The following is a 27,938-nucleotide window of genomic DNA, read 5'->3' as shown; positions in this document are numbered from 1 at the left end:
CACCATTTTCCACCACTGTCTTCCGCCACCACCACCCATCACCCACCCCCTACCACCACCTGCCACCACCACCACCCACCCCTCGCCGCCGCCGCCACCACCACCACCACCCACCTGTCATCCACCCACCACCCGCCACTACCATCCACTGCCCGCCACCACCACCACTCACCACCTACTTGCCACCACCACTCACCACTCACTTGCCACCACCATCCACCACTCGCCACCACCAGCCACTTGTCACCACCAGCCACTTGCCACCCACCCGCCACCACCACCCACTACCCACCTGCCATCCACCTGCCACCACCCACCACCTGCCATGGTCACCCACCCACCCACCACTACCACCACCCGCCACCTACCCGCCATCCGCCACCCATCTGCCACCACCACCCACTACCCGCCACCACCGCCACCACCACCACCCACCACCACCCACTCGCTACCACCCGCTACCGCCGCCACCACCACCACCACCACCCACTACCCACCCGCCATCCACCTGCCACCATCCGCCATGGTCAACCACCCACCCACCACTACCACCACCCGCCACCTACCCGCCATCCGCCTGCCACCACCACTCACTATCCGCCACCCACCACCCCCCGCCACTGCCCACTCGCTACCACCCACCACCCGCCACCGTCACCGTCACCCACCCACCCACCATCACCATCACCATCACCACCCGCCACCCGCCACCTACCCGCCACCACCATCCACCCGCCACCACCCGTCATCCGCCACCCACCTGCCACCCGTCATCCACCACTCACTCGCTACCACCCACCACCCGCCACCGTCACCCACCCACTCACCACCACCACCACCACCACCACCCGCCACCTACCCACCACCACCCGTCATCCGCCACCCACCTGCCACCACCACCACCACCACCACCCACTCGCTACCACCCACCACCCACCACTGTCACCCACCCACCCACCACCACCTACCCACCACCTACCCACCACCACCCGTCATCCGCCACCCACCTGCCACCACCGCCACCCACCTGCCACCACGACCACCCACCTGCCACCACCACCCACTCGCTACCACCTGCCACCGTCACCCACCCACCCACCACTACCACCCGCCACCTACCCACCACCACTCGTCATCCGCTACCCACCTGTCACCACTACCCACCACCCGCCGCCGCCACCGCCACCACCCACTCGCTACCACCCACCACCCGCTACCGTCACCCACCCACCCACCCACCCACCCACCACCACCTTCCGCTACCCACCACCCACCGTCACCACTTTCCACCACCGTCTTCCGCCGCTACTTGCTGCTACTTGTCATTTCTCATTCTTTTTTATATTTTTAAATTTTTTTAAACATTTTGTCAATTACCAAACGCGTTTGTAGTTTATGTTTTTCTAAAAATAAACAAAAAATAAACAAAAACCAGTTTATAAAATTTTTGTAAATATAAATTGAAAACGTAAACGTTACCAAACAGACCCTTAGTGTTCTGAACTGTGGTTAGTTTGGGATGGTTTTGCTGGGGGAATTTATCTACCAAATTACTTTGTTATATAGGGGTTTTTTCAACGTTTTGCCAACCCACTCATCCTTGAAATCTGTGATCATTTTTGCAGTTTTAAACCATCTAGTTGGGCGGGTTAAAAATACAAAATAGATTTTGAAACAAAAAATTTGTTATTTTGTTTTCTTTCAAAATTCGTTCATAAATTAATTAAATGTAGAGAAAATTGGTGATAAATTCAATTTGAGCATTGTTTGTGGTGGTAGGTTTAATGGGTAATTTTTTTCTTTTGGTGAGAAGTATATGTTTTGTGACATATTGTGGTGCGAAATACATTTTATTGTTTTGGAGCCCTTTATTTTAACCTTTCTGTTCAAATATTTTTTGTCTATTTAATTTTTTCAACCTATTTGTTGAAATGTCTTAAAAGTTTTCTTATTTGTCCAAATTAACACCTATCTGTTAATTTTTTTTTTTAATATATAACTTATCTGTTAAAAAATCCATCCGTTGAAATATGTCTTAATTTTTGTTATTTGTTCAAATTATTTTAATATTTTAATCTATTTGCCGAATTGACTGGGCATATTTTCCGTATTTGTTGAAGTCTGTTTTTTATTCTTTTATTTGTTGAAACAAGGTATGATTTGTTGAAACAATTTCATTGTTTTGTTTTATCTGTTGAAACAACTTTGTCTTTCTCTCTTTAAATTTGTGTCTCTCTTACGAACGCACGTCTCTTTACTCTCTATATGTCTATCTTTCATTAGAACCAAACTCGTCAATCTCAAATCCCAACTCTCGGACCTCTCTTTCTTCTTTTTCTCTCTTAACCTCCTCTTCTTTGCCTCTTCCACCCTCTTCGCCTCTCTCTCTCTCTCTCTCTCTCTCTCTCTCTCTCTCTTCCACTTGCCAAAATCCCTCTCTTCCTTATGACAAGCTCAAGACCCAAAGTAACGTTGACTCCATCTTTGCTCGCCTCATCTCAGACGTTGACGTTGTCATCAAGAGTGACATCTTGCACGCTGTCGCTGTTGTTTCTGCCGTCATTGTCTCGAGCTCAAAGAGGGAGTGTTTGAGAGTAGAGGCGAGGAATTTGATTACTTTGTTGTAGATTGGGACGACGAAGTTGAAAAACTCTTCAATGGATTCGATGCTAGGGCTTCTTCAGGAAGACGACAAGAGCGTGTTGATCGCGGTGGCTCAAGGGGTGGTTCTGGTGCTCGTTCGCTTTCTAGATTCGAGCTCTTTGTCGGAATGTAACCCCGGAAGTAGAAATTGAGGTCGGTGATGGTAATCCCGACGACTCGAGAATCGCTGGAGATGTTAGTGCAGGAGATTCCAATCCAGTGATAGGGGGTGGTGTTGTTATCGTTCCAATTGGTAAAGCGGTGGTGCTACCATTGATGGTGGATTTTAGAGAGAGGCCATTGAAGGAAACAGGACGAAGAAGAGGAGAGTTGTGGTGGTTGAGAGAAGAAGAGTCGTCAAGGCAATGGCACCGTTATTGACGGCAAATTTTAAAGAGGAGAAAGAATGGAGAAGAGGAGAGTTGTGGTGGTTGAGAGAGAAGAAAGAGGTGAAAGAGAAGTTGAATAGGTAGAGAGAACGATTTCTAGATTCTAGAAATACGTAGGTGTCTCTCTTAGATAAAAAAATGAAAAATATGAGTAGTTTAGTCTTTTCGCAGAAGCATGTTCTTATGGACATAGTAATTTAGCACGTAGGTTTTTAGATCGAAGAAATCTAAAATTTGACTTATGGATTGACTGCCCTTAAATGTATGATATTTATAATTATATTTTTCAAATTGATATGCTAAATAATTAAATTAGAAGAAAAAAAAATGCCAACTTTAAAGTGTTATTCAGTTAATGGTGATTGGGAGAGAATTGTGTGGACTAAATAGCCTTTATTAATTGAGACTTTCCATTTCTTTCAATTCTCACATACAAAATTAAAAGGGTAAAATACACTATAATTCTACATATACTACTAACAATTTTATAAATTTTTTTACTAAAAATACAAATTCTTCAATGATATTTGGACATTGATTTTTTTTTAGTAAGATTTTAAGATGTATCATTGATCATTACACTCTATCTTTTTATGTTTAGTCACTTTTTCACTTTGACGACTCATTATTTTATTTTTTTTACTTCGGCTTTTCATGTTTCAAGTTTTTTTTAATTTACTTTTAAAGTTAATTTTTATTAAAAATTAGGCACAAAATGACACATTGAAAGTCACATGATGTAAAAATAATATATTATATATAACTCACACCTCCGACACAAACTTAAATTTTAAAATAATGATAGATTTTTATGTTATGTGACACTTCGTGACATTTTTTTGTCTAATATTAATCAAAAATTAGTTTTATGAGAAAATTAAGAAAAACTTGAAGCATAAAAGGCCAAAATGAGAGAAATAAAATTTAAAGATCAAAATGGAAAAGTAACCAAATATAAATGGGGAAAAATGTAATTTATCTAATTTAAAATTGAGAAAATTTTTAGGACCCCGGCTTTGTACCAAAATTATCCTTTCTACAAAATACTACACCGACACTTAGACGCACACCTTTAACGCACACCTTTATATGTAGTAAAAACAAACTAACAATAATTAATTTAGTAATAATAATTAATTTGGTTAAATTGATTAGAGTTTATTAATTTCATAATAAAGGCTATTGTTCAAATTTTATAAGAAATTTTTTATATTTTAATTTTTACATATAAAAATAAATAAATAAATATGTCATGATCTCGTTTGGTTCAGAATCATACCCAAAGTATTGAAATTGAGAATTAGACCGATTTTAATAGTTCTACCAATTTCAGAACAAGAACTAAGAATTGAATAATGATTTGGACTAAAACTCAAATGGATCAATTTACCGGTTCCATCGATTTACTGAAACTCAAATGGATCGTTTACCGATTCCATCAATTTTTTTTTACACCCGTACAGACTCACACCAATAGAGGGTGAATGCGGTGATCATGACTCTCCATGTATATATAGGGTCCAATCATGCATGTATAGAGTCCATATCATAAGTGATCCAAATTTGTAAGAGTTTTGTGAGGGTAGGGGTCTCAATCACCACTTTATTAGCAAATGTAGAGAGCAAAAAAGCATTCATTGTTTAACATTTTGTAAAACCCTTACAATTGAAGAAGAGAGGACCTTGCTGCCCTTTCTCAAAATTTTGACTCAAAATTTCTGTAAAAAATTACAGTAAAAGCTTTATTTGATCTGAAAATCACTCTCGTCACTAGACAAACTCAAATTTAAGTATAGAAAAGAGAGTGCTTGGAGTAATTTTTATGCAAATTTAACTTTTAATACATAGATTTGAGTTAAATTGAAAATGCCCTTGAAAGTTGATAGAGAGTGCCTTGAAGATTAAAATTTAGAGACAATGGAGTTTCTTACTACACCATTATAGAAGAAAGACAAATTTGCGCCATAAGTACGAATATGTTCATATGTATATATATATATATACATGCATTTATAATCAGAGGCATTATGTATTGATCTAGCTTAAAAATCTATGTCAAAAGTTATATGCTTTAAGTAGGTTCAGTTGTCAAGAATATAAAAATTTCGGGAAAAAAATGAATTCTTAAGGAAGGAAAGAAAATAATAATAATAATAAGGGATTTTTATTGATAAATCCCATTTAGAAGTGTTTTATAGGACTTATTAAAACATAAGAAAATAATATAAACTAAATGAAAATGAAAAGGGTATTTTGGTCTTCTTATCTCAAATAGGACCTAATGAAATAGTCAAAAAGAATATAGGTTAGATGGAATAAAGCTCTTAAAAAATAGATTTATCAAAAAAGCTTCCTAATAATAATAATAATTTATTTTGCCATTAATTGTTCTGTATACAAGAAATATTTGTCCAAAAAAATAATTTAAGCTTTTCTGCAACACAATCATGTACTTGCTATAAATAAAAAAAAAATGATATGATTGAAAGAGTTTCTTTTAAGAAAGAGCAATGGTAGAGGGCCACAAAAAATGTGGCTCAAATGGTTCAAAACTGTCAAAACGACGTCGTTTTGGGCGTAAAACGACGCAAAACGACGTCGTTTTGACAGTTTTGAGCTATTTGAGCCACACTTTTTGTGGCCCTCAAACATTTTTCTTTAAGAAAATAGTTATAGTCAGGGGCGGAGCTATCAAGGGGCAGGGGGTCACATCCCCCGCCCCCGCCCGGGTTTTGCAATTTTTTTTTTTTTTTTTTAAAGCAAACATAAAAAAATATTTTAAATAAAAAAATTTATAAAAATATTATTTTAAATGTCAATGACATTTTTAAAATAATAAAAATAATAATAGTTATTTTGATTGAAAATAAAGTGATTACGATATTATTATCTATGAAAATTTCAATGTAATGCAAACATAATTAATCTGAATGAAAATATAGAATTTATTGAATTATTAGTTACATTTGACATGTAGCGTTCATTCTCTATGCGCTTCTTTATTATTGGTTGGTGATATCACATGTTAATGATAACGTGGTATTATAACTATTATATTGAATTTTTACGCATATTTTGTATAAAAAAATTACTTTATCATTATATAATTTATTTTAAAACTTTATATCCATGACTTTTTTTAATATTGTCCATGATACACTAATTACAAATAATATTTAGCTTATTTGGTTTTAGTTTTCAGAAAACACTTTTCAAAAAATTTTATATTTTTATTTTTCGTATTTTAATGTTTTCAATAATTTTTTTTAACATTTTAAGCAATTTTTTTTTTAATTTTTAGACACACCTAACATAAATATACCTAAAAAGTATAATATTTGTGAAAAAGAATCTTTAAAAAATACACTAAATACCAAAAAATATATAAATAATATAAAAATTCAATACATTTTTGTGTATTTATTAATTTTTTAAAATATTTTTTCACAAATATTTTATTATTTCGATACATATCTAAGTAATGTGCATCTAAAAAAGTAAAAAAAAAAAAATGTTTAAAATTTAAAAAATATTCACTAAAACCAAAAAAATACGAAAAATAAAAATAAAAAACTAAATTCAGAAAACTAAAACCAAACACACTTATTAATTTTTTTTTTAATCTTTCTTGAAGTTAATGGTAAAAATTTATGTTAAATATTTTTATAAAAAAATTTAATATTGTAATTAATAAGTGCCCCCTCTGTTTTAATTTCTTGGCTCTGCCATTGGTTATAGTGTAATATATTTTTGCAAATACTGAACAAATGTACATAAAAAGAAAATCATTTTTATTTTTCTTTTCTTTCCCTTGCTTGAAAAAAAAAAGCGATGAATCAAAGGGACAAAATTCCAAGACAGTCAAACAACAATCAAATTCATAGGTAAAAGAAGTTAATGCATACTGTCTTATGTTCACAGCTGGCGTCCACAACCAGAAATTTAAATTGGAACAAAAAAAAGACCAGAATTTATATTTTTTCAATAGCAATTAACCATAGTGAAATGGAATTTTATACATCTAAGAAAGGCACCAAAGATCAGTACTCGCATGATAATGCATTTGACAAATGTCACGTTCACAAATAAGAAGAGGAATTAACCGCAGCATCAATTCTTTTTGGCGAAACCTGCAAAAGAAAATAAGACAAACAAATAAAAGAGACAATCAACATCCATATATTGTGGTTTTTAAGTGCAAATGTTGACTAATTTAACACAGGGACAGCCCTGGCAAGTTACAACAACTGTTCTTTTTGTTATGTATATCCCTAAATATCCAGAATGTTAGTATAAAAAATTCACAAGAATCGTGACGTAACAATGACATCTCAATAGTTTATTTCCAATATTTATCTCTCAATTCTACACACGTATGAAGTGCTACATCCCTACTGGATCTTGTGTTCATCCTAATTGTTGAACCATTTTTCGGGTGTGGAGTTATTACCTCATTAGAGAGTTCAAGAAGTTAGACCGTTGTTGATTTAAGCTTTGCTTCTTATTGATGGAATGCTAATAATGTATTGATTTTTTTTTTTAATGTAATTATTTAAAATTGTGGAAGTTTTCAATGTAAGCCTTAGAGCATCTCCAATGCTTTACTCAAAATTTCATCAAATTTCATTTAAATTTGATAAAAAAAAATCTTGATATGTTATCGCGCGTTCCAACAAAGTAAGTTGGGATTTCATCAAACCAACAGATGATTGGGGAAGCAACCGGCTGGTTGCTCGGCCAGTGTAAATTTTTCAAAAAATTTGCGAGGAAGTGGTCGACCGGGGGGACAACCGGAGGAACATCCGGCCGGTTGTCTGGTGCTTAAGAGCTAACGGCTCTCTATAGTAATTTGGTGAAAGGTTCTAGCATCCTCAATTTGATGAGACAAAAGATGAAGCATTGGAGCACCAGTTTTGTATGATTTTTCATCAAATTTAAATTTGATGAAACAAAAGATGAAGGATTGGAGATGGCCTTAGGGCATTTGTTGCACTTACGATATTGGAATGTTTCTTTATTCAGGAGATAACACTTTCTAGTCACCCTTTTGCACTTATTATTTTCATATTGGTGCTATGTACTTGGACTTAAAAAAGGCTTTTCGTAATGTATCCGTGTTATAAAATTTGGAGCATTACAAAATGAAAAGAAGGGAAACTAGACTTCTAGTTATATATAAACAATACATGAATTGTTCTTCCAAGCAATAAACTCCAACTCTTTTTAACAACTTACCTACCCTAAGAGCTCTTTACAAGAATCATCGACCCTAGAAACCTAAAATTAGAAAATTTCTCTCCTCCCAAACATTTGCATTCAAATACTTAGTATTTCAATAGCCATGAACATAAAGTTAAGCAGACCGCTCCTAGATGAATACACCTATGAAGAAAGGAAAATACTTATAGGTATTCCCAGTGCGATTGGTTCCACTGGAAGATTGAAGGGCCGAGCTGCATCCATTTTCATAACTTTCCTAATCACCTATGAGGGGATCAAATCATTCATTAATAATTAAGTAAAAATGCAGTAAGCATGGTTCAAATATATCTCATGAAGGGAAATTGAATCTTGTGCTTACTTGACCAGTGTTGTCAAATCTACATTATATACATGGACATTAGTTCCATATCAACAAGTTACCGCAAGTGCAACTTTTAATTCTTGCTCTTTGTATAGAGGATCTTGAAGAGGTGATTTTGGATCCTTTTGATGTGTCTTCCTCCCACCCTACACCAGTTTTGTTTTACCATTTGCCTTTATACTTGAAGCAACAAAGCCCCTTGACGACTTAGGTAATTTTGGATCCTTTTGGTGTGTCCTCCCACCATGCACTACTTCTTTATCATTACTTGGCTTTATACTTGAAGCAGCAAGGCCCCTTGACAACTTAGTCATTTTGCTCCTAGCATTTTTTATCAGATTAGCTGAAACAACAATGTTCATTTCAGGAAATAAGTTCATACTTACTATCTACCTATGAAGCACAGACACCTCTCCGGTGGTCGCATATAGGTGTCTGACACGTGTCGCATATGGACATGGACACGCTAGAAAGAGCTAGACACACTAGAACACTTTGGACACGTTGGGACACGCTAAGGACACGCACAGGACATGTTGAGGACACACGAGGGACATGTTGAGGACATGCTAGGGATTGAGTACTATTTTTTTCAAAAAAAAAAAAATTTAATTTTTAATTTTTTTTTATACTAAAATAGCATATCTAAAGTTGATAAATTTGATAAAATTAAATAAAATATATATTAAATATTTAAAAATATACATATACTAAAAATATAAAAATATATGTTTTGAACATGTCCCCAACGTGTCGTATCCTACATTTTTTGAAAATTTACGTGTCCACATGTCTGTGTCATGTCCCGTGTCCGTGTCCGTGTCCGTGTCCGTGTCCGTGTTTCTTAGCTATCTACCATTGTCACATTGACTACTAATTTTTGGTAACCTGTGGGCTGCCTGCTCTCATTGTTGCGGTTCTGTGGTGCTTCAGTCTCCATTCTTGTATTACTACTTGGCTTTATACTTGAAGCAGCAAGGCCCCTTGACGATTTAGTCATTTTGCTCCTACCATTCTTGGACAGATTAGCTGAAACAACAATATTCTTTTCAGGAAATGAGTTCACACTATCTACCATTGTCACATCGACTACAACTAATTTTTGTAAACCTGTTTGCTGCCTCTCCTTGCTGCCATTCTGGTGCGTCAGTCTCCATTATTGAGTACAATTTAGCATTGTTATAATCATCCAGAAAAGAGACATCATGAGTATTTAGAGTGACTGTATTTAGAAATCCCTCCTTTGCACCCACCATTGGGGTCATTTTTGGTTTGAGTTTCCTACCACTACGATTGCGCTTTATTATCTTGCTACTTAGAAGATTAGATAATAAAGTTTCATTTGTTGCAGAAGCTTCCCAAATTGGAGTTAGATAAAACTTGGTTCAGATCCTTGGCTTCTTCAAACTATCAATCGTGCAAAGTGACAGTCAGCATACACTCTCCACAAGCAAGACAACCTAGAGCATGCAAGGATGTACCAAAGCAAAATAAAGCTGATAATTAGTCCAAATGATTGACATTGCAAAATTGTCTTGCATTAATCACTTTTGAAATGCGTCACAAACTAGCATTACAGGAAAAGAAAAAAGAAAGAGCACATGCAGCAGTAGACCTATTCACTGCAGGAAAAACTGTTTTTACTGGCGTTTCAAAAACGCCGCTATAAGTGGTAGAAGCGCCACCAAAGGACTATACCGGCGTTTTTACATTACGTCGAGGAGACGGCCATCGCTATAGGTATGAGGCGTTTAATAAACGTCGCTGATATTTATAGTGACGTTTTCATAAACGCCGGTATATTATTAAATCTGCTTAAATAATTCTGCCAAATATAACTGATGACGTCACAGGATATAGTGACGTTTTGAACAAAAATGCCACCTTTTTACTTTATTTCATAATTTAATTAATATAAAATATGCTCTGAGCTGATTATTTACATTCCATTCACAAAACACATCCTAACAAAAAAATAAAAATAAAAGTGGATAAAACCATCAAATTCAATATCAAAGAACAATTAACCTGTACATGTTCATAAAAGCATATTTAAGTTACAAGATTCACCCAATCTTTAAAAAAATCACAAAAAACAAAAAAATCTGAAATTCACCACTCAGCACACTCGGATATTTAAATGCTCTTACAAAAAATAAAAAATAAAAAAAATTTCAGCAAGATTTCAATTTTGGCCCTGTTAAATTCCTTACATCTAGAATCAGATCTTTCCCTCCGCAAAATTATCCTTTTGACCTACACATAAATAAATAACAGTTGCAAATTATAATATTTTTGGAGAAAATCTAGAACAAAGCAATAAATACCATCAAAATCATAAAGAGATAAAAAGCTAATACATAAATCCCCTTCATAATAAGAACATGTATAGTAAGATCTTTAAGGTCAGTTTCATCAATCAACGTTTAGATAATCAAACACTAAAAAATTACCATGGAAAAAAAAAAAAGAGATGGGGAAGCAGGGATAAATATGAGAAACTACTGTAGGAACCGAATAATTGTAAGGAATACAATTCTATGCGTACCACAAAGGACTCATGAGGTGGTGAAATGGTGAGAGCATTTTTGTACTTGCAGCAATAAGGAAAAAACAATTCACATGGATGACTATAATTTGGATGCTTTGAGCTAAAGCAGGAAACAAATAATGATTAAAAGAGTTGTGATAATCCTTTAATTTGAATGTTCCACTCCCATCTGGTATCCATAATGGTTGTGGTTCACATTCTTTATTTCTGTCATCAACATTTTTATTTTATTATATTATATTTTCAATTCTCACAACTACATTGAATTTGTTAAATTTGTTCAAGCAAGATACAAAATTCAGCATAAAAGAATACAGAAGCCATAAACTTACTCCTAAACACTCCAGTTCCTTTTGTACACAATGTTGCCATGGGCTAATTTATGTCCTGTTACTGCATATGTTCAAAAATAGTACTATCAATTTATGGTAACAAATAAAAATGCCCACCAGAGTTTATAAATGCTACTACTAGAAATTACTATCATAAAGACTGCACACATTAACTTATACAAGATACAAAAGCATTCACAAATATTTTGCTTTGATTCATACTTATAGAAGAATCCAAGATAAAACAGAAACCATCGCCAAAGTATGGTAGGTAAGACATCAACTATCTGTTGAATGCAATGTTCTCTGAAGCACATGAGTGCAATTATATAGAATAAATAAATTTATAAATGAAAGAAAGAGTAAAATAAGTAAATGGTGAAGGCATATTTCTATTGAAATCTATAATTGAAAATTTTCTTATAGGTTACTTCTATGTGATCATGTAAATTTTGTGAGAGTTCCAAGAATCAGTCAAAATATGAATTACAATGTACTCCGTCATTTTTTTTTATTTTTTTTTCCTGTTTGAATGCAAAGATAATTTGTAAACATAATTAGATTTTATTTTCATAAATTAGAGCACTATTGGCTGATCAAGGCTATCAGGCATGCCTAAACAAAGTCATTGTCAAACTTTCAATATTCAAAATTTCAATTTGCTTTGTTTTGTTTTTTTTTTTTCCCCCCTAATTTTTTCATCAAACTTTCAAGATTCAAAAATTTTTAAATTCCTTTTTCCATCCTACAATTTCTGAGAATTGAAAATATAATATAAATGGAGAGAGCAAACTCAAGAGCCTTGAGCCCAGTTCCTTTTGCTGCTGAACCAAAAGATGCACCTAACATGAGATATACAGGATTCCAAATTGGAACTTCCTACAGAAGACAAAACCCAAAAGTTGTGACTTAGTCAGACGTAGGTTGAAAAGAAAAAGAATAAAAGTCTCCTATTTTAGATGATCCACATTTCCCAAAACACAATTATAGTACATTGCAAATGTTGTCAAGTAAAGTGCAAACATATATTTGATTCTAACACTAGTAATAACAAAATCAGGAAACAGGACTTGATTTGTTTTGCTTATTATTCATCCTTGGCAATATCTAAAATTCAATACCATAGTTTGAATCCTATTACATAATGAATCAATCCTTAACTATTCAAATGACAAATCCATGACTTACAAAAGGGTTAAAAGCAGCCTTGTGGGCAGCCATTTCATATATGCAGCATCCTGAATAACACAAATTAGGAATGTAATAGATGACCGGCAAAGAAATGAACACATTTAGAACAGATGAGCTGAAAAGTTCAAAAATGATTTGGAGTTTACCTAAAGACCAGATATCTGACTTTGAACCATAAGGTATATCAGTGAGAAGTTCAGGACACATATAGCTAGGAGTTCCCACCACCTGCAATTGAAGCCGATGCATCAGAGCAATTAGACTATACAGAAGAACAAACATGAAGCTAAAACAATGATTTTAGATACTCACAGAGGAAGCAAGATCATCGGAAGTCAACATCTGAGCAAGACCAAAATCACCTGCAACCAAATATATTTTAATACCTCTAATAAAATAACACAAAATTATCATTAACAAAATTATAAAGGTGCAGTCGGGAATGGCAGGAATAAGGTAAGACTTCATTTACCTAGGCTTATGTCCTGATCTTTTGTCAGAAATTTATTCGAACATTGAAGCAAGTGTGAAACATTAGCAGTACAGAACAACCATTGAGATTTCAGAGATATAACACTTCACTTAAAACTTTACAAATCACATAGAGAGGCAACTAACCTTGACATCACGATGAAGGATATGGTGTGTAAATTGATACACTGAATTGATGCAATTAAAATTATAATAACGAAATTGACACAATAGACAGTACAATTGTATAACCAAATCATGGAATTAAGAGAAATCAAGAGAAAGCTATGCAATCAAGTGCATAAAAAGAAAACAGAGCAAAATCATACCTTCCCAGTAGTAGATGCTGATGCTTGAAGCTGCCATTTCTCTCCTCTCTATACATCTCATCCTCCATCTTCTTAGCTTTGGCCTCTGCCTAGGGAAAAAAATAATAATAAAAAACCCAAAAATACACAAAATTAGAGAAGGTCCCACAAAGAACATCACTTTACAGAGAAGAACAAAAAGGTGAAATGAAATTATTTTATTTCCAAAGTACACACAGATGCAAACAAATATACATAGAAACATATAAACAAATATACAAATTCACATGCCTGTCTTGTTAGGGTTTGAAGAGCCAATGATTGCACCTGTGAGCGAGACGGCTTCGGACCTCCTCGTGCTCCACCGCCGACACCACGTTCTGCTGGAAGCTCTGCTTCTTCTCACTCAGATCCTTCAACAACGGATCGATATTTCTCGGTGCGCAAAACGCTGTCGTTCCTTGCAATCACCTCATTGTCCATGCGATTGAAGCTTCTCTCCATCGCGATCTTCCACTCCTCCGTACTCGAATCCCTCTTCTCAATCTCTTCCTTTACAAGTTCATGTAACTGATCTCTACATTTCATCGCCACCTACAAAGAAATCAAACACCGATTAAATTGATAGACTTTCTTGTTCGATTTCGAATCTGCAATTTGCGAGAGAGATCGAGTTTGAGTTCGATGAAGAAAAGCTAGAGTAAGAATAGATCTAACAAAATGCAAGAGAGATCAGATCGAGTTCGGATCTGCGATTTGTGAGTGAGAGAGAGAGAGATCGAGTTCGATGAAGAAGAGCCGTGTATGAGAGAGATTTTGTGTTACTTTTGTAATTGGAATGGGATTTAATGTCTATTGAGTTAAATACAGCGAGCATGACGCCTTGAAAAATGTGTTGACTATTCAGTATACCACAACATTTTTTAAAACGTCTTTTATTCAAGCGCCGTTATAGGCCACTTTTCTTGTAGTGATTGTTACTAAAACCGCTCCAATTTAGTCAAATCTTATGTTACCTAGAGCATGGATAATGGGAACATAATATGCTACATGCTCTAAAATATGGTGCAATAGAAGTAAATTTGTATAGTATAACGGTTCCGGTTTAGACCCGACCCTTTTCATGCTCTTAGACCCGAGATTTCGTACCTTTAATTGTTGTTTATACCCTTATCCTCTTGTTGTTAGTTGAGTTTGGCTGTTTAGACTTATTGGTTGTGTTTGAAACAAGTTGGGAGTTCCCTTTTCAAAAGTGTTGCTGTCTGTTTCATTTCTTGTTTGCTCAAGTGATGCTTTGGTCGCTCGAGTGGTCTTTGAGATCTCTTAGTATTTTTGCAAGTCTGTAAAACTTATGGGAATAGGGTGATCTTCGCTCGAGCTTTTGCAGGTTTGAACTTCTAGGAGGGGTTCATTGTGCGCTCGAGCGATGTTTTGTCACTGAAAGGGAGCGATGTTTTGTCCTTGGAGAAAAAGGTAGAGCTCGTGGAAAACTTTGTTTTAATTGGAGAAAATCTTGTTTTCAGCTTCGTCAAACTTTTACTCTTGCTCTCTTCTTCTTCTACTCTTGAGGTATGGATTTCTTCAACATTTAGTATGATTCTTAACTTGGTTATTTGTCCTTTAAAAATGTTTAGTGATTTGGAGATTTTGAAATGTAGAAAAAGGGTTTTTCAAATGGATTCTTGGGAAAGGTTGTGGGAGTGTAAATATTGTTGAATTATGTTAAAGAGTTGGGAATTCATTCCTTAAACGTGATTTTGAAAGTAAAGAATGTTTTATTAGAAATTCATTGATGTTTGATTTATGAAAAAAAGAAAAGAAAAAGAAAAGAAAAGATATTGGATTTGAAAATATAAGATGAATGTATCTGTTGATGATGAGAGTAGAGTTCATATATATTATCACTTTCATTTCGAAATTTATGAGATTATATCTGTTGTTGGAAAATTATCTGTTGAGTAGAGATACCTTTTTTGGGCTATCGGTGGAGGATAGTTTTGATTGTTGTAGAAATTGCATGAGAATTTGGTTAATTGAAACTAATTACTCATATATCTTGCATTGAGCATTGTTCATACTTAAACATTAAAAATATATTGTTTTGAGAAAAATTGATGTATATCTTGGTGAATCTGGTGAGGGGGTGTGGTTGTGGTTTATTATATTGGTCTATGTGTCCTTGGTGAAAGTCTAGAAACCCATGTGGTTAGGTGCCGATCCTTCCAATTAGTACCGGTAAAATGGTTTTGGTAATGCTTGTATAGCCTACTGGCAAACATATGCCTAGAGATTTCCAGTGTTTTACATCTACTGCCTTGTTTTCTAATATAAAAGTATATATATATATATATATTTTATGAATTGATATATAATATTGGTATTGCATGGTTTTGGGATGGAAAAGTATAATGTTTGGCAAATGACATGTATATGCATTCACCTTATGACTTTGTTAAGCTTCATACGTTGTGTTCAAGTATCTCTATTGGGTTTTAGCTTACTGTAGACACCCCATTTTTGACTGCCCTTAAGACTTAAGCACCTCAGGTTGAACACTCGATGATGAAATGCTACGCTATACAACCGCTCAAGTTCTTTAGCAAAAGGCTTCAATTTTTGAGCTTCTAATCCTAGCCTTACACCCCATTTTGACCAAAACTATTTTAGAATTTCATCACTCTACATTTACGGTACATCTATAAGGGACTAAAATGTTCCAAGACTTGAAGCGGCAGTATTGGTGGAGTGGTATGAAGAAGGATATGGCTTAATTTGCGGCAAGATGCCTACATGCCAACAATTAAAAGCGAAACATCAGAAACCAGGAGGAATGTTGCAACCTCTTTCAATAGCTGAATAGAAGTGGAAACATGTGACGATAGATTTTGTGACCAGGTTACCAAAACACAAGGGGCAGTGATGCTATCTGGGTTATAGTGGACCCTCTGACAAAAATCACGCATTTTTTAGCCTATAAGATAACCCACACCTTGGAGTCCTTATGCAACCTCTATATTCAAGAGACCATTCGATTACACGGAATCCCGATAACTATTGTGTTAGACCGCGACCCACATTTTACCTCCTGATTTTGAAGAAGTCTACAAGAAGCCCTGGGCACCAAGTTGTGTTTCAACACTACCTTTCATTCACAGAAAGATAGGCAATTTGAACGAACCATCCAATCACTTGAAGACATGTTAAGAGCTTGTGCAACGGATTTTCAAGGAAGTTGGGAAAGACACCTTCCATTGATTGAATTCTCTTACAATAACAACTTGCAAGCCAGTATTGGTTTGGCACCTTTTGAAGCATTGTATGGATGACCTTGCCGATCACTGATCTGTTGGACTGAAGTCGATGAAGCCGATTTAGTGGAACCAGAACTTGTTCTAGAGACTACCAAGAAAATCAAACTTATCCGATAACGAATAAAGACATGTCAGGATCGCCAAAAGAGTTATATGGATATAAGAAAAAGACCTCTAATGTTCGAGATCGGTGACCATGTGTTTTTGAATATTCAACCTCAACGAAGGGTTATACATTTTGGGAAAAGAGGGAAGCTCTCGCCTCGATATATCGAACCCTTCGAAGTATTACAGCTAGTTGAAGAAGTTGCATACTGACTAGCCTTACCCCCACAATTGGCTGGAATACACGATATCTTTCACATGTCTATGCTACGAAAGTACCTCGCGGATCCGTCACATGTCATCAATTGAGAGGAAATTAGTCTTGATAAGAATGTTACTTTTGAAGAAGGGCCTGTAGTGATTCAAGACAAATGACAGAAAAACCTTAAAGGTAAGACGGTCTATTTAATAAAAGGTACTTTGGTGACATCGAGGGATCGAAGAATTTACCTAGGAGAACGAGGACTTGATAAGGGTAAACTACCAGCAGTTGTTTGAAAACAATATATAGTTTAAAATTTGAGGATGAAATTTATTTAAGGGGATAGATTGTAAGAGGTATTAATATTTTAGTGAGAGATATTGAGGATTTATTATAATAATATGGTGGTGAAATTTTTAGAGGAGAACCTAATTTATTTGTTTGTATCTCCTTCATATCTACCTCATTACTATTCATCTCTTTTGGAAATAAATTGCTTACATTTCTCATCCTTTCCAATCATTCTTTCGGTGGAAATAAAAAGAGAAAGAAAAGAAAAGAAAATGGCAAATTACATATACCTCCCTTGAGGTTTGGCTAAATTATAGATATCCCCCCTGAGGTTTCGAAAATTACATCCCGCCCCCTGAGGTTTGTATTTTCATAACAATTTATCCCCTGAGGTTTAAATTTCATAACAAATTACCCCCTAATTTGTTATGCAAATATAGCATTCAGGGAGAAATTTGTAATTTCTCAAACCTTAGGGGGGTATTTGTAATTTAGCCAAACCTTGAGGGAATATATGTAATTTGTCCGAAAGAAAAATATATATGCATGAAAGACGTGGCCGCTGTGGTACTGCACCATCTTTTCAATTCTTTTATTTATTTATTTATTTTACTTTTACCTCATCTTTTTTCATATCTTCAATTTAAATAATAAAAAAAAAATGGCCGACAAGCCAATGAGGCTACCAACCACTCCTCCTTTCCCTTTAATTATTTAGTTATTTTATCTATTTATTTACCTTATCGCTCTTTAATTATTTAGTTATTTCATCTATTTATTTACCTTATCCCTCTATACAAACGCACGTTCTCACCAATTCCTATCTTTGCTTTCCCTCTTTTCACTTTTGACTCCACAATCCCCAATAATTTCATATGATACTATACATATTTTATTTTATCTTTTCTCCTATAAATCAGCAGAATGAAGGACTCCTCTCCCATTCATGCATTTATTCCTTCATTCTTTGTTTTGTCACTCTTTCCCTCTAGTTGATTATTGTAACATAACTTTGAGTCTAGTTTGAGAGTGTTTACAGTGAAAGTTAGTTTTTTTTTTTTTTTTTTTTTTTAATTTTTTTACAAAAGAAGAGAAGTAGAAGAGTGAGTCAAAGAAAAAGAAATTGGAAGCTAGCGAGGTAAACCTACATCACCTCTTCTGTCAAGTTCTTTCAGAACTTGTTTTTCCCCTCCCAGTATATATTATCTATATATATATATATATAATGTACTCGCCTACACTCTTATATAAAAGTGTATTAATCAAGAAATAGCGTGCTTCTTTTTCATTCCTAAATTTTCAGCAGCCATTTCATTTCCCTTCTTGAATTTATTTTCTTGTCAAAACTCCATAAAATGAAAATCAGTTTCTATGGCACACTAGTTGGTATGTCTAGAGTATGTAATAATTCTGGTAGGACCTAAGGATGTATTTTTGTGACCTAAATAATTTTTCTAAGTTTGTTGCTCACAGCACCAAAAAAATAGTCAACTTTCTCTATTTTTAGAAAATTATTTAAAAATAATCTTGAGTCCGCTTTTATGTCAAAAACTTAATTTGGAAGTTAATTACCGATTAAAATTTGTTTGAACTCGATTGAGTGAGTGGTTTGAGAGAAACACCAATTTTTGTAACAGCCAACAAATCTGGACAGATTTTGGTAATTCTAAATTATCTTAAAATCTAAAATACCTATCCTACTTTGCTAATTTGGTTTTGAAACTAGACTCATTTACCTTCAAACTCACATGAGACCAAGTATTTAGGATCAATAAAAGTATTTTTTTGATAATTATTTTCAAACCAATTCAAATCTGGAAATTTGTGTTAAGTGCGCTCGTATTTGGTTGCAACTCTTATATGCTATGTTTCCTGAATGTTTAAGTTTTAATATGTAGTCTATGAAAAATTGTGGATTTGTCTTACCATGCATATTTAGTTGAGATTTGTATTTTTTTTTTTTTTAACCATGCTATGCTCTAACCGAGAACATAATGGACTTAATAGATGGGAAACTTAATTGGGGTGATAATCGGGTTTCAATCACTTGGATAATATTATGAGAAACTGATGTGTTTGAATTGAAATGGTTGGCGGGACGTGCTCCGAAAATTTGAAGGATAATCTTGCGCAAGTGGTTGTTTCAAAACCCTTAATGGATCGGTTGTATTTAGACCCTAGGTGATTATGATAGATAAGGTTGGAGAAGGTTATGGACAAGGCCCTTAGTTTTACCATCTCTTTTGAGTCCTAGGTTTGCACTACGCGGTACATAACCGTTGTAGGCATCCGAGGTAAGGTCTACAAATCAGCAAAAGAAGGGGCATACCAAATAATCCGAATCCAATTCATGTGGTTGGGAGGATGAAATCACTTTGGGGGATTTCTAGATTCTAACATCTAACCTTATGACTCTAATTAATTACCTACTTATTGTTCATCATGTTTAATTATTCAATTGTATTTTTGTAAGTGTATTGGACTGGGAAAAGGGGATGGGATGTGTGTGTTTACTGGGCATTCCAAACTCATGGCATTTCATGTCAGGTATTGAAAAAACTTTCGTAGCCAACGAGCAACCAGAGACATTTGAAGATTTATGGCTGTTATAAAAAAGTTAGAATTTGCTTTGTTATAAGTCCATTTGTATTTTCATTTTCTGTTGGGATTGTAATAATGATATAACCTTGTTTTGTAATAAAAATTTGTAATTCTGTAATATTATTTGCTTATATGCATATGAATATTTTTGTCATCCTATACCTATCTCGCGTTACTCATGAGACCTTGTGTTAATATCTCTTAAGTTCTGTCAGAAAAATAACTTGCAATCTAAGGTTGTTGGACTTAAACATGAAGCTATATTGACTCATCCGACTTCCTGGGATCTTACTTGGTTATTGACCAAATGACTCGTTAGTGACATTTCCTACGCTTATAACTTAAATATAAAAATAAAATAAACTGTAATTATTTGTTAATATGTCATTGATGTTCCTGGTTATTTGGGGCATCACAATTTGGACATAAATGCTTTTAGTAAGATTTTAAGTACATGTATCATTGCTCATTACACTTTGCCCTTTTTATGTTTAGTCACTTTCTCACTTTGGCTCTTAATTTTTTTTTTCCCCCTTTCTTTGGCTTTTCATGTTTCAAGTTTTTTTCAATTACTTTTAAAGTTAATTTTTGTTAAAAATTAGGCACAAAATGACACATTGAAAGTCACGTGACATAAAAATAATTTATGATAGGGTAAATTACAAATACATCACTGAGGTTTGCTTAAGATATAGATTGCCCCATGTGATTTGAAAAATTACAAATACCACCTTGTTAGAATTTTTTATTTAACAGAATTAACTAAAAAATGAAATTCATAATTGATCTCCTATACAATAATAAAATTACCTAAATTATTAATTGAAACATATTTCTAACATTTAAAAACTGTTAATTGATTTGATGATTCATTAATAAAAAGGGCAATTTATTATGAAATTAGAAACCTCATGAGGTGGAATGTAATTTCCAGAACCATAGGGGGCGATTCGTATTTTAATCAAACCTCTAGGGATGTATTTGTAATTTATCCTATAACTTACACCTCTAACACAAACTCAAATTTCAATATAATAATATATTTTTATGTTATGTAACAATTATTGCGACATTTTCTATCCAACATTGAACAAAAATTAGCTTTATGAGTAAACTCGAAAAAAACATAAGAAGGGCCAAAATGAGAAAAATAAACTCTAAGGGTCAAAGTGGAAAAGTAGCCAAATATAAAGGGGTCAAAGTGAAATTTACATAATTTAAAAAGAGTGATTCTACTTACACCACTACTTCACCTCTTTACACCTTCCATCTCATTACACCACTAAAAAAAATGTGATTCTCATTACACCTATTATATTACCAAAACTAATCCTAAAGTACAACTCTTCAAAACCCTTTCATTTCTTTACACCAATATTTTTGGAGGGAAAATAAGGGAACAAAGAGAGACACAGCAAAGGGAAGAGAAAGGCGAAGGGAAGATAGTGAGTGAAGCCCACAGCGCAGTGCATGTTCGGTTACACAATACTAAACAATTTACATTCCTCTGGTGTTGTGTTGCCGAAAAAAATATATTTCTTCAGCGTTTTGTTGCTATACATTTACAGAGCCACTTTCTTCCAAAAAATGATTTTTAAATTTATGTTGGGTCTGTTCGGTAATACAATGCTAATGAATTTGAATTAATCTAGTGCCATGTTACCAGACAAACTCTTCTTTTCCAACAATATGTTGCCTTTCGATTAGATGATAACAAGAAATTAATTCGAGGCCACTTGTGAAGTGTTTATTTGGTGATACATTGCTATACAAATTAGATTACTCTGGTATCATGTTGCCAAACTATAATAGATTTGTCTAGCCACTTATCGCTATACGTTGAAATATTTACTTTCTCCTTCAAGCATCCATAAAAAAAAAAAAAATTAATAATAATACTAAAAAAAATTTTAAAAAAAATCTATAAATCAAACACGCATCCATAAAATCATACATGAAAAGTATCCATAAAAATATTCATAAAAAATCAAGTGTACGAACATCTATAAAAGCATCCATAAAATTTGTCATTGTTTGCATCCATCAATCAAACATGTTATCACAATTTATCTATATCGATAGTTTCGATAGTTACTACATTAGGGTTGACAAGCGTACGAAATTGATGAATACAAGTAGTATATGCTTTCGCTCATCCACTAGCACACAGATGATGAAAATGAATCCAATTATTTGCTATTGGAGGTACTGGATGACTAGGTTGCAAATAAATCTATAACAAAGACATCAATAAGTAGAATTACAAAATAAGACATGGTAATTGTACGAGCGCGAAATAATCTTCTCGTATAATCCTGTTGATCAAGTTTGCACTCCTCCAAACAACGTTGCTTTGCCACCTGAAAACATAAACGTGAGCTAACCGGCAGGTGTGTGCCGAAAACCCCTCCGATGCCTAAGTCAGCAACTAAATAATAGACAATAAGCTCTGTGTATTGTAGAGTTAGAATTGGGATACTTGTACATAGGTCCTGCTATGAGCTTTTATAAATTATGCCTGGCACAATCCTAGTAGGATTCCAACTCTCCTTATAAGAGTCCTCCTAGGAATCACACTCCCAATGAAGAGTGTCTATCCTGATAACACTCTACTCACTACCAACCAAGTGAGATGGTTTGCACAATCCTAGTAGGACTCTACTCTCTTTAGCGGAGTCCTCCTAGGAATTACACTCCCAAGGATAATGCATATTCTGATAACACCCTACTCACTGCCAACTAAGTGAGATGGTTATCACCTTGCTTGGCTCGTTACGCCTAGCCGAGCTACCTGGGGCAAATACCCTGACCGGGCAGCACGATCACTAATTGCTTTGAATCCTCTCGCCGGGATACCTCTAACTGGGCTTCTTATATGTGTCCGACATAGCACTTCGGCTCGCCCACTGACCGCAACTGGAGCTCACCGACCGGTGTAGACACCCCATTTTTGACCGACCTTAAGACTCAGGCGTCACCGATTGAGCGCTTGGTGATGTTGCATAATGTGCTTGTTCAGAAGTTTCAGAGTCGCGGCCGTGAGCCCTGCCTCCGGACTCCCGAACCCTTTTCTGTGCCTTGTCTCGGTTTGCGAACCAGACTCGGTTTTCTCTGTTTCTTTTCCTGAGGGGAGAGAGAGGTCCCGTAGACCATCTCTCAATGTTCGTAGGCTACATTTGGTGGCCGTAGGCCATTTTTCCCATTTCGGAGTCCGGTTCCCGGTTTTCGAAGCCGTCAGGCCGTGTGCCTCGGTTCGGGACCGCTTAACCATCTCCTATTGCTCTGATTTTTGGCATACATCCTATTTCATCCATTTTGAGGGACACTGGGGGCTGAGAAACCCACTTCGAGGTCAAATACAATTTTCGGTGCTTAACAGCCCATTTCCGGGACCCCGAACTACGTGTTTTGGCTCCGGAACATTCGTTTTGCAACGGTTTTCGCTCATTTTTGGCAGGTACCTCTGTTTTATCACAGGGAAGGTCACTGAAGGGTGGGAGGCCAGCAATTGTTGCGACAGCCAGTTATCTCTCCTCCCGAGCCTCCCGGCGCCCGTTTTTCCAACTTCCGGGCTAATGTTGAATACCTTAGAGCTAGCGTTGCCAACTTTCAACCACATATCTGTGATCTACACATCTGAGAGGCCCCTAAAAGTTCATGGCCGGCCATTAAGGTCACCTGACCCTTTTGACCCCTTTCTTCCGGGCTAATGTTGAACCCCTTGGACCCTTTTTCTCCAACTTTCAACCACATATCTGTGATGTACACACCTGAGAGGCCACTAAAAGTTCATGGCCGGCCATTAAGGTCACTTGACCCTTTTGAACCCCTCTTTCCGAGCCACTGTTGAACCCCTTGGGCCCACTTTCTTGGAATTTCAATTACATGGTTGTGTTGTACACACAAAGGCCTACCTCCCCAATACCTGGCCGGCCAAAAAAGATGGTTGACCCTTTTGACCCCTAGCCGGCCGGCTAGGGGGTGTGGCCGGCCGGCCACCTCCAGCAAAAGTAAGCGGCCGGCCGTGCTCCCCTCACTGTGTCCCTTCCAGCTGTGAGGCAATATCCCCCAGATATTTTCTGTATCCGGGGGATATTTTGGGAGGGAGTTTTCCTCTCCATTTGACCCCCCTTTTACACCCCCTTTCTTGACCTTATAACCAGCTGAGGGCCTTCTTCTAGGGGGTTAGAAAAATTGATCTTAAGAACTCCATAGCCAATTCCATCTCCATCTTCTTCAATTCTTCAAAAACCCTAAGTCCATTAACCTCCATTCCTTCTATACCACCAAGCTCTACCACCACTATCTCATTTCCAGCAGCTAGGAAGGGTTCTTGAAGGCCAAAGGAGCAGCAAATCCATCCAAAAAGCAACCAAAGTCTAGATCTTCAAGGGTAAGTTACACTTTGGTCCTTTTGACCCTTTCCTTTGATCTATTTCTAAGCCTCATTTCTTTTTGGTTTCAAGCTTCGGTCCTAACTGAAAAGGGCCATATTTTGAGCTCATCTTCACTTCTCATTGAGGGCTCAACCTTGTTTGAGCCCTCCATAATATACTTGCTTCATTGACCATGTTGTATGTCATGATTTTGTATGCTTTTTTTGACCTATGAGCAATTTATTTTCGAGCATGTTGTAAACTGATATGAGGCATATTTTGAGCCCCTCTTCAACATTGGAGAAGGGCTCAACATTGTTTGGTGTTTCCATGTGGCACTTGTAGTTCAATCTCTTATTTGGCCCCCATTTTTTGTATAAATTGATAGCCCTCTTTGCTTCTGTTTTTGGACCTTGGTCCGAACTGAAAGTGGTCTTATTTTGGCCTATACTTCATGTTCCATTCACACTTTTTTTCTGTTTGGTGATTATTTTATACACTTCATGTTTTAGCACCTTTTGAGTCTTATTTTGCATCATATTTTTAGCATGTTTGTATACTGATTTTGAGGCTGCCATATACTGTAAATGTTCATATTTTTGGTCCATCTTCAATGTTATAGAAGGAAATTTTTCAGTTTGAGTTTTGCTTATACCACTTGCTTCATTACCTCTCTTTTGGCCCCTATTCTTGCATGCTATGTTTCCCTTATCTACGCTTGCTGTTTGGCCATGTTTATAACTGTGAAAGTGCGTCTTTTGGGACTGTCTAGCTTCTGTCTTTGCATTGCATGTCCATATTGTGCATGTTTGGCATAGCTATAGGCCATTTCGGGTGCTTAATGTTGCATTTCGGGACAATTTCGTGCATTCGATATCATTTCGCTACATTTCGGGACTGTTTTTCCCCACATTTTGTTGCTGAAATTCTGTTAGTATGCTTGCATATCATTTTTGCCATGTTGCATGTCATTTTAGCATCGCCTCGGTTTGCGTGCCCGTGTGCACGCATTTCGAGGCACTTCATTTTCTGCCATCGGCATCCGATGTGAGTGTGGCTGAGGCTCACTCGTGTTGGTATAAGCCCATTTGTCATTTTCCATGCCATTTGCATTGCGTATGCATTGCCTCGGTTTGCGTGCCCGTGTGCACGCATTTCGAGGCACTTCATTTTCTGCCATCGGCATCCGATGTGAGTGTGGCCGAGGCTCACTCATGTTGGTATAAGTCCATTTGTCATTTCCGTGTCATTTTAGCATCGCCTCGGTTTGCGTGCCCGTGTGCACGCATTCCGAGGCATCTCATTTTCATCGTATCAGTCATCGCCTCGGTTTGCGTGCCCGTGTGCACGCATTTCGAGGCATCTCATTTTCATCATATCTGTCATCGCCTCGGTTTGCGTGCCCGTGTGCACGCATTTCGAGGCATCTCATTTTCATCATATCTGTCATCGCCTCGGTTTGCGTGCCCGTGTGCACGCATTTCGAGGCATCTCATTTTCATCATATCTGTCATCGCCTCGGTTTGCGTGCCCGTGTGCACGCATTTTGAGGCATCTCATTTTCATCATATCTGTCATCGCCTCGGTTTGCGTGCCCGTGTGCACGCATTTCGAGGCATCTCATTTTCATCATATCTGTCATCGCCTCGGTTTGCGTGCCCGTGTGCACGCATTTCGAGGCATCTCATTTTCATAGTATCTGCCATCGCCTCGGTTTGCGTGCCCGTGTGCACGCATTCCGAGGCATCTCATTTTCATCATATTTATCATCACCTCGGTTTGCATGCCCGTGTGCACGTACTTCGAGGCATCTCATTTTCATTGTATCTGTCATCGCCTCGGTTTACGTGCCCGTGTGCACGCACTTCGAGGCACTTCATTTTCAGCATTCTGTCATTTTCTCGATTCGCGTGCCCGTGTACACGCATTTCGAGGCATGTCATTCCATAGCATTGTGTATGTTAGGATTATATCTTAGTTGCATTTCATGCATATCATGCATATTGCATCGTGTCCGGAATAGGAGTTAGCCCGGGCACGGGAAACGAGGTACATTTCGTACTCCGAGTGACGGAATGTGTCTCAATTCCCCAGTCACCAACACTCCGGATTATCCATGATGGAGTTAGGTTTTAGCTGTAGCTTCATGTGCATTCATCCTATATTGAGTTGTGCATTTCGACTCTTCGGCCATCATGCCTCGGTATGCGTGATTGGTGGCACGAGGATCGAGACATGCATATATATGTGCAAATACATTGCTATGCCCCTTTCCTGCTCTCTGTTGCAGCAAGACGAAGAATCAGCAATTTTTCAGGACTTGGCACGCATTTCAAGAACAGGTGTAAACAGAGGCTAATTGGGGCATTCCGGTGGATTTCCGCGCAAGACAATCCGGACATGCATCATCCATCAGGAACAAGACAGTCCCTGGCTTGCACGCCAGCTTTACTTGTTTTCTAGTTAATTCATTAATTAATTAGAATTTTGTAATATTTTGGACTGTAATATTCTTTTATTTTGGGGACTGTAATATTTGGACTGTATTATTTATTCGGACCCTCCGAGTGAGGGCACAACTGTAATAAGTGTGCGTGAGTGTGATGTATGTCTTCCAACCCCACGTCTTTCTCCCTTCTATTTATCCGCTTACGATGGTTAGATTAGGGCATATTTAAATTGGCATACAGTATGACAGCATGTTTGCATTCATTCATCTGTATTGCATGCACCGGGCTCGGCGCATCATACTAACTGCATTGTACTTTCAATTTCAAAGTTGAATACATGTTAGTTGTAGCATTTCATATGCCATCTTAGAATAGCCGAGCCTACTATAGTTGCATTTTGCATGTGTTGCATTAAGCATTTTTGTATACTTAGGATCATGCATGATTTCTAATGTAGTTTCTGTTTTTGGCTTGGAGTACTCGGTGAGTTTTATGCTTTAGCATCCTTGCATGCGTGTGAGTGAATGCCATGATAGCATGCTTACCATGAGGCTACGTGCTTACATGATTTAACTGCCTGAATGCCTGTGGGTGGAGGCTGTGTTATCTGAATTGGAGTAAAACATCAAATGTTTCAAGCCTACCTGCGGGTAGCAAACCATTTTCAAAAACAAGCACGAAATGTTTTGTTCCAATTCAGGCGACCCGGTCTATACTTGTATGCTGTGCGCATCACATAGTAACCTAGGCTAATAACCGGAATAAGAGCACACAATGTTTTCAAAAATTGATATCATGGTTAGTAGAGGCCGGTCTATGACCGGGCGAGCGGGGGTGCTCACGAAGTGACCTTCCCCAATCGTACCCAAGTTCCCGAGCCGAGGCAACTTTGGTGATGACGGACACATGGCCTTTTGGCACCGAGTCAGGGTTTCCTAAATTTCCCAAATAAAATATTTAGGTGGCGACTCTGTATCTGGCAAAGCAGTCCATGTTTGGCACTTCTTTCAAAAATCAGTTTTTTTCACAAAACGATTTGCCGGATTTGGACTCTTTGGTTCAGACTTAGAACCGTGACTACACAAATCGAGTCCGAGCTGTAGCGAGGTCCCCCGCGGGCTTGTTACAGTTTC

At 36.9% G+C, this 27,938-nt stretch overlaps 1 protein-coding gene and 1 long non-coding RNA gene across 6 annotated transcripts; one reads left to right on the top strand and one right to left on the bottom strand.

The window, feature by feature from the left end:
- Window positions 1–10,355: 10,355 nt before the first annotated feature.
- On the bottom strand, window positions 10,356–14,318 carry LOC145789320 (serine/threonine-protein kinase Nek4-like). Of its 5 annotated transcripts, none has more exons than XM_082868811.1 (7): window positions 13,797–14,318; window positions 13,491–13,579; window positions 13,003–13,052; window positions 12,837–12,918; window positions 12,688–12,737; window positions 11,500–12,378; window positions 10,356–10,872 (listed from the first exon to the last, which is right to left on the bottom strand). In XM_082868811.1, the coding sequence occupies exons 2-6, from the start codon at window positions 13,549–13,551 to the stop codon at window positions 12,226–12,228; spliced, it is 396 nt and encodes a 131-aa protein (XP_082724937.1). In that variant the 5' UTR covers window positions 13,552–13,579; window positions 13,797–14,318; the 3' UTR covers window positions 10,356–10,872; window positions 11,500–12,225. The 5 variants fall into 5 exon arrangements, with proteins under 5 accessions (XP_082724937.1, XP_082724938.1, XP_082724936.1 ...); XM_082868812.1 differs by having other exon boundaries at window positions 13,491–13,575; XM_082868810.1 differs by having other exon boundaries at window positions 13,003–13,575; window positions 13,797–14,063; window positions 14,187–14,288.
- A 3,973-nt stretch (window positions 14,319–18,291) lies between these two features.
- On the top strand, window positions 18,292–20,110 carry LOC114280973 (uncharacterized). Its single transcript, XR_003635758.2, has 2 exons — window positions 18,292–18,516; window positions 19,926–20,110. It is a non-coding gene; the product is annotated as an uncharacterized LOC114280973 (long non-coding RNA).
- The last annotated feature ends 7,828 nt before the right edge of the window (window positions 20,111–27,938 follow it).

The sequence above is a fragment of the Camellia sinensis genome, chromosome 5 (genome assembly GCF_055761805.1).
Source record: "Camellia sinensis isolate YWXY chromosome 5, ASM5576180v1, whole genome shotgun sequence".
Lineage (NCBI taxonomy): Eukaryota > Viridiplantae > Streptophyta > Magnoliopsida > Ericales > Theaceae > Camellia > Camellia sinensis.
Note: the sequence above shows the minus strand (reverse complement) of the source record. Positions and strands in the feature narration are given on the sequence as shown.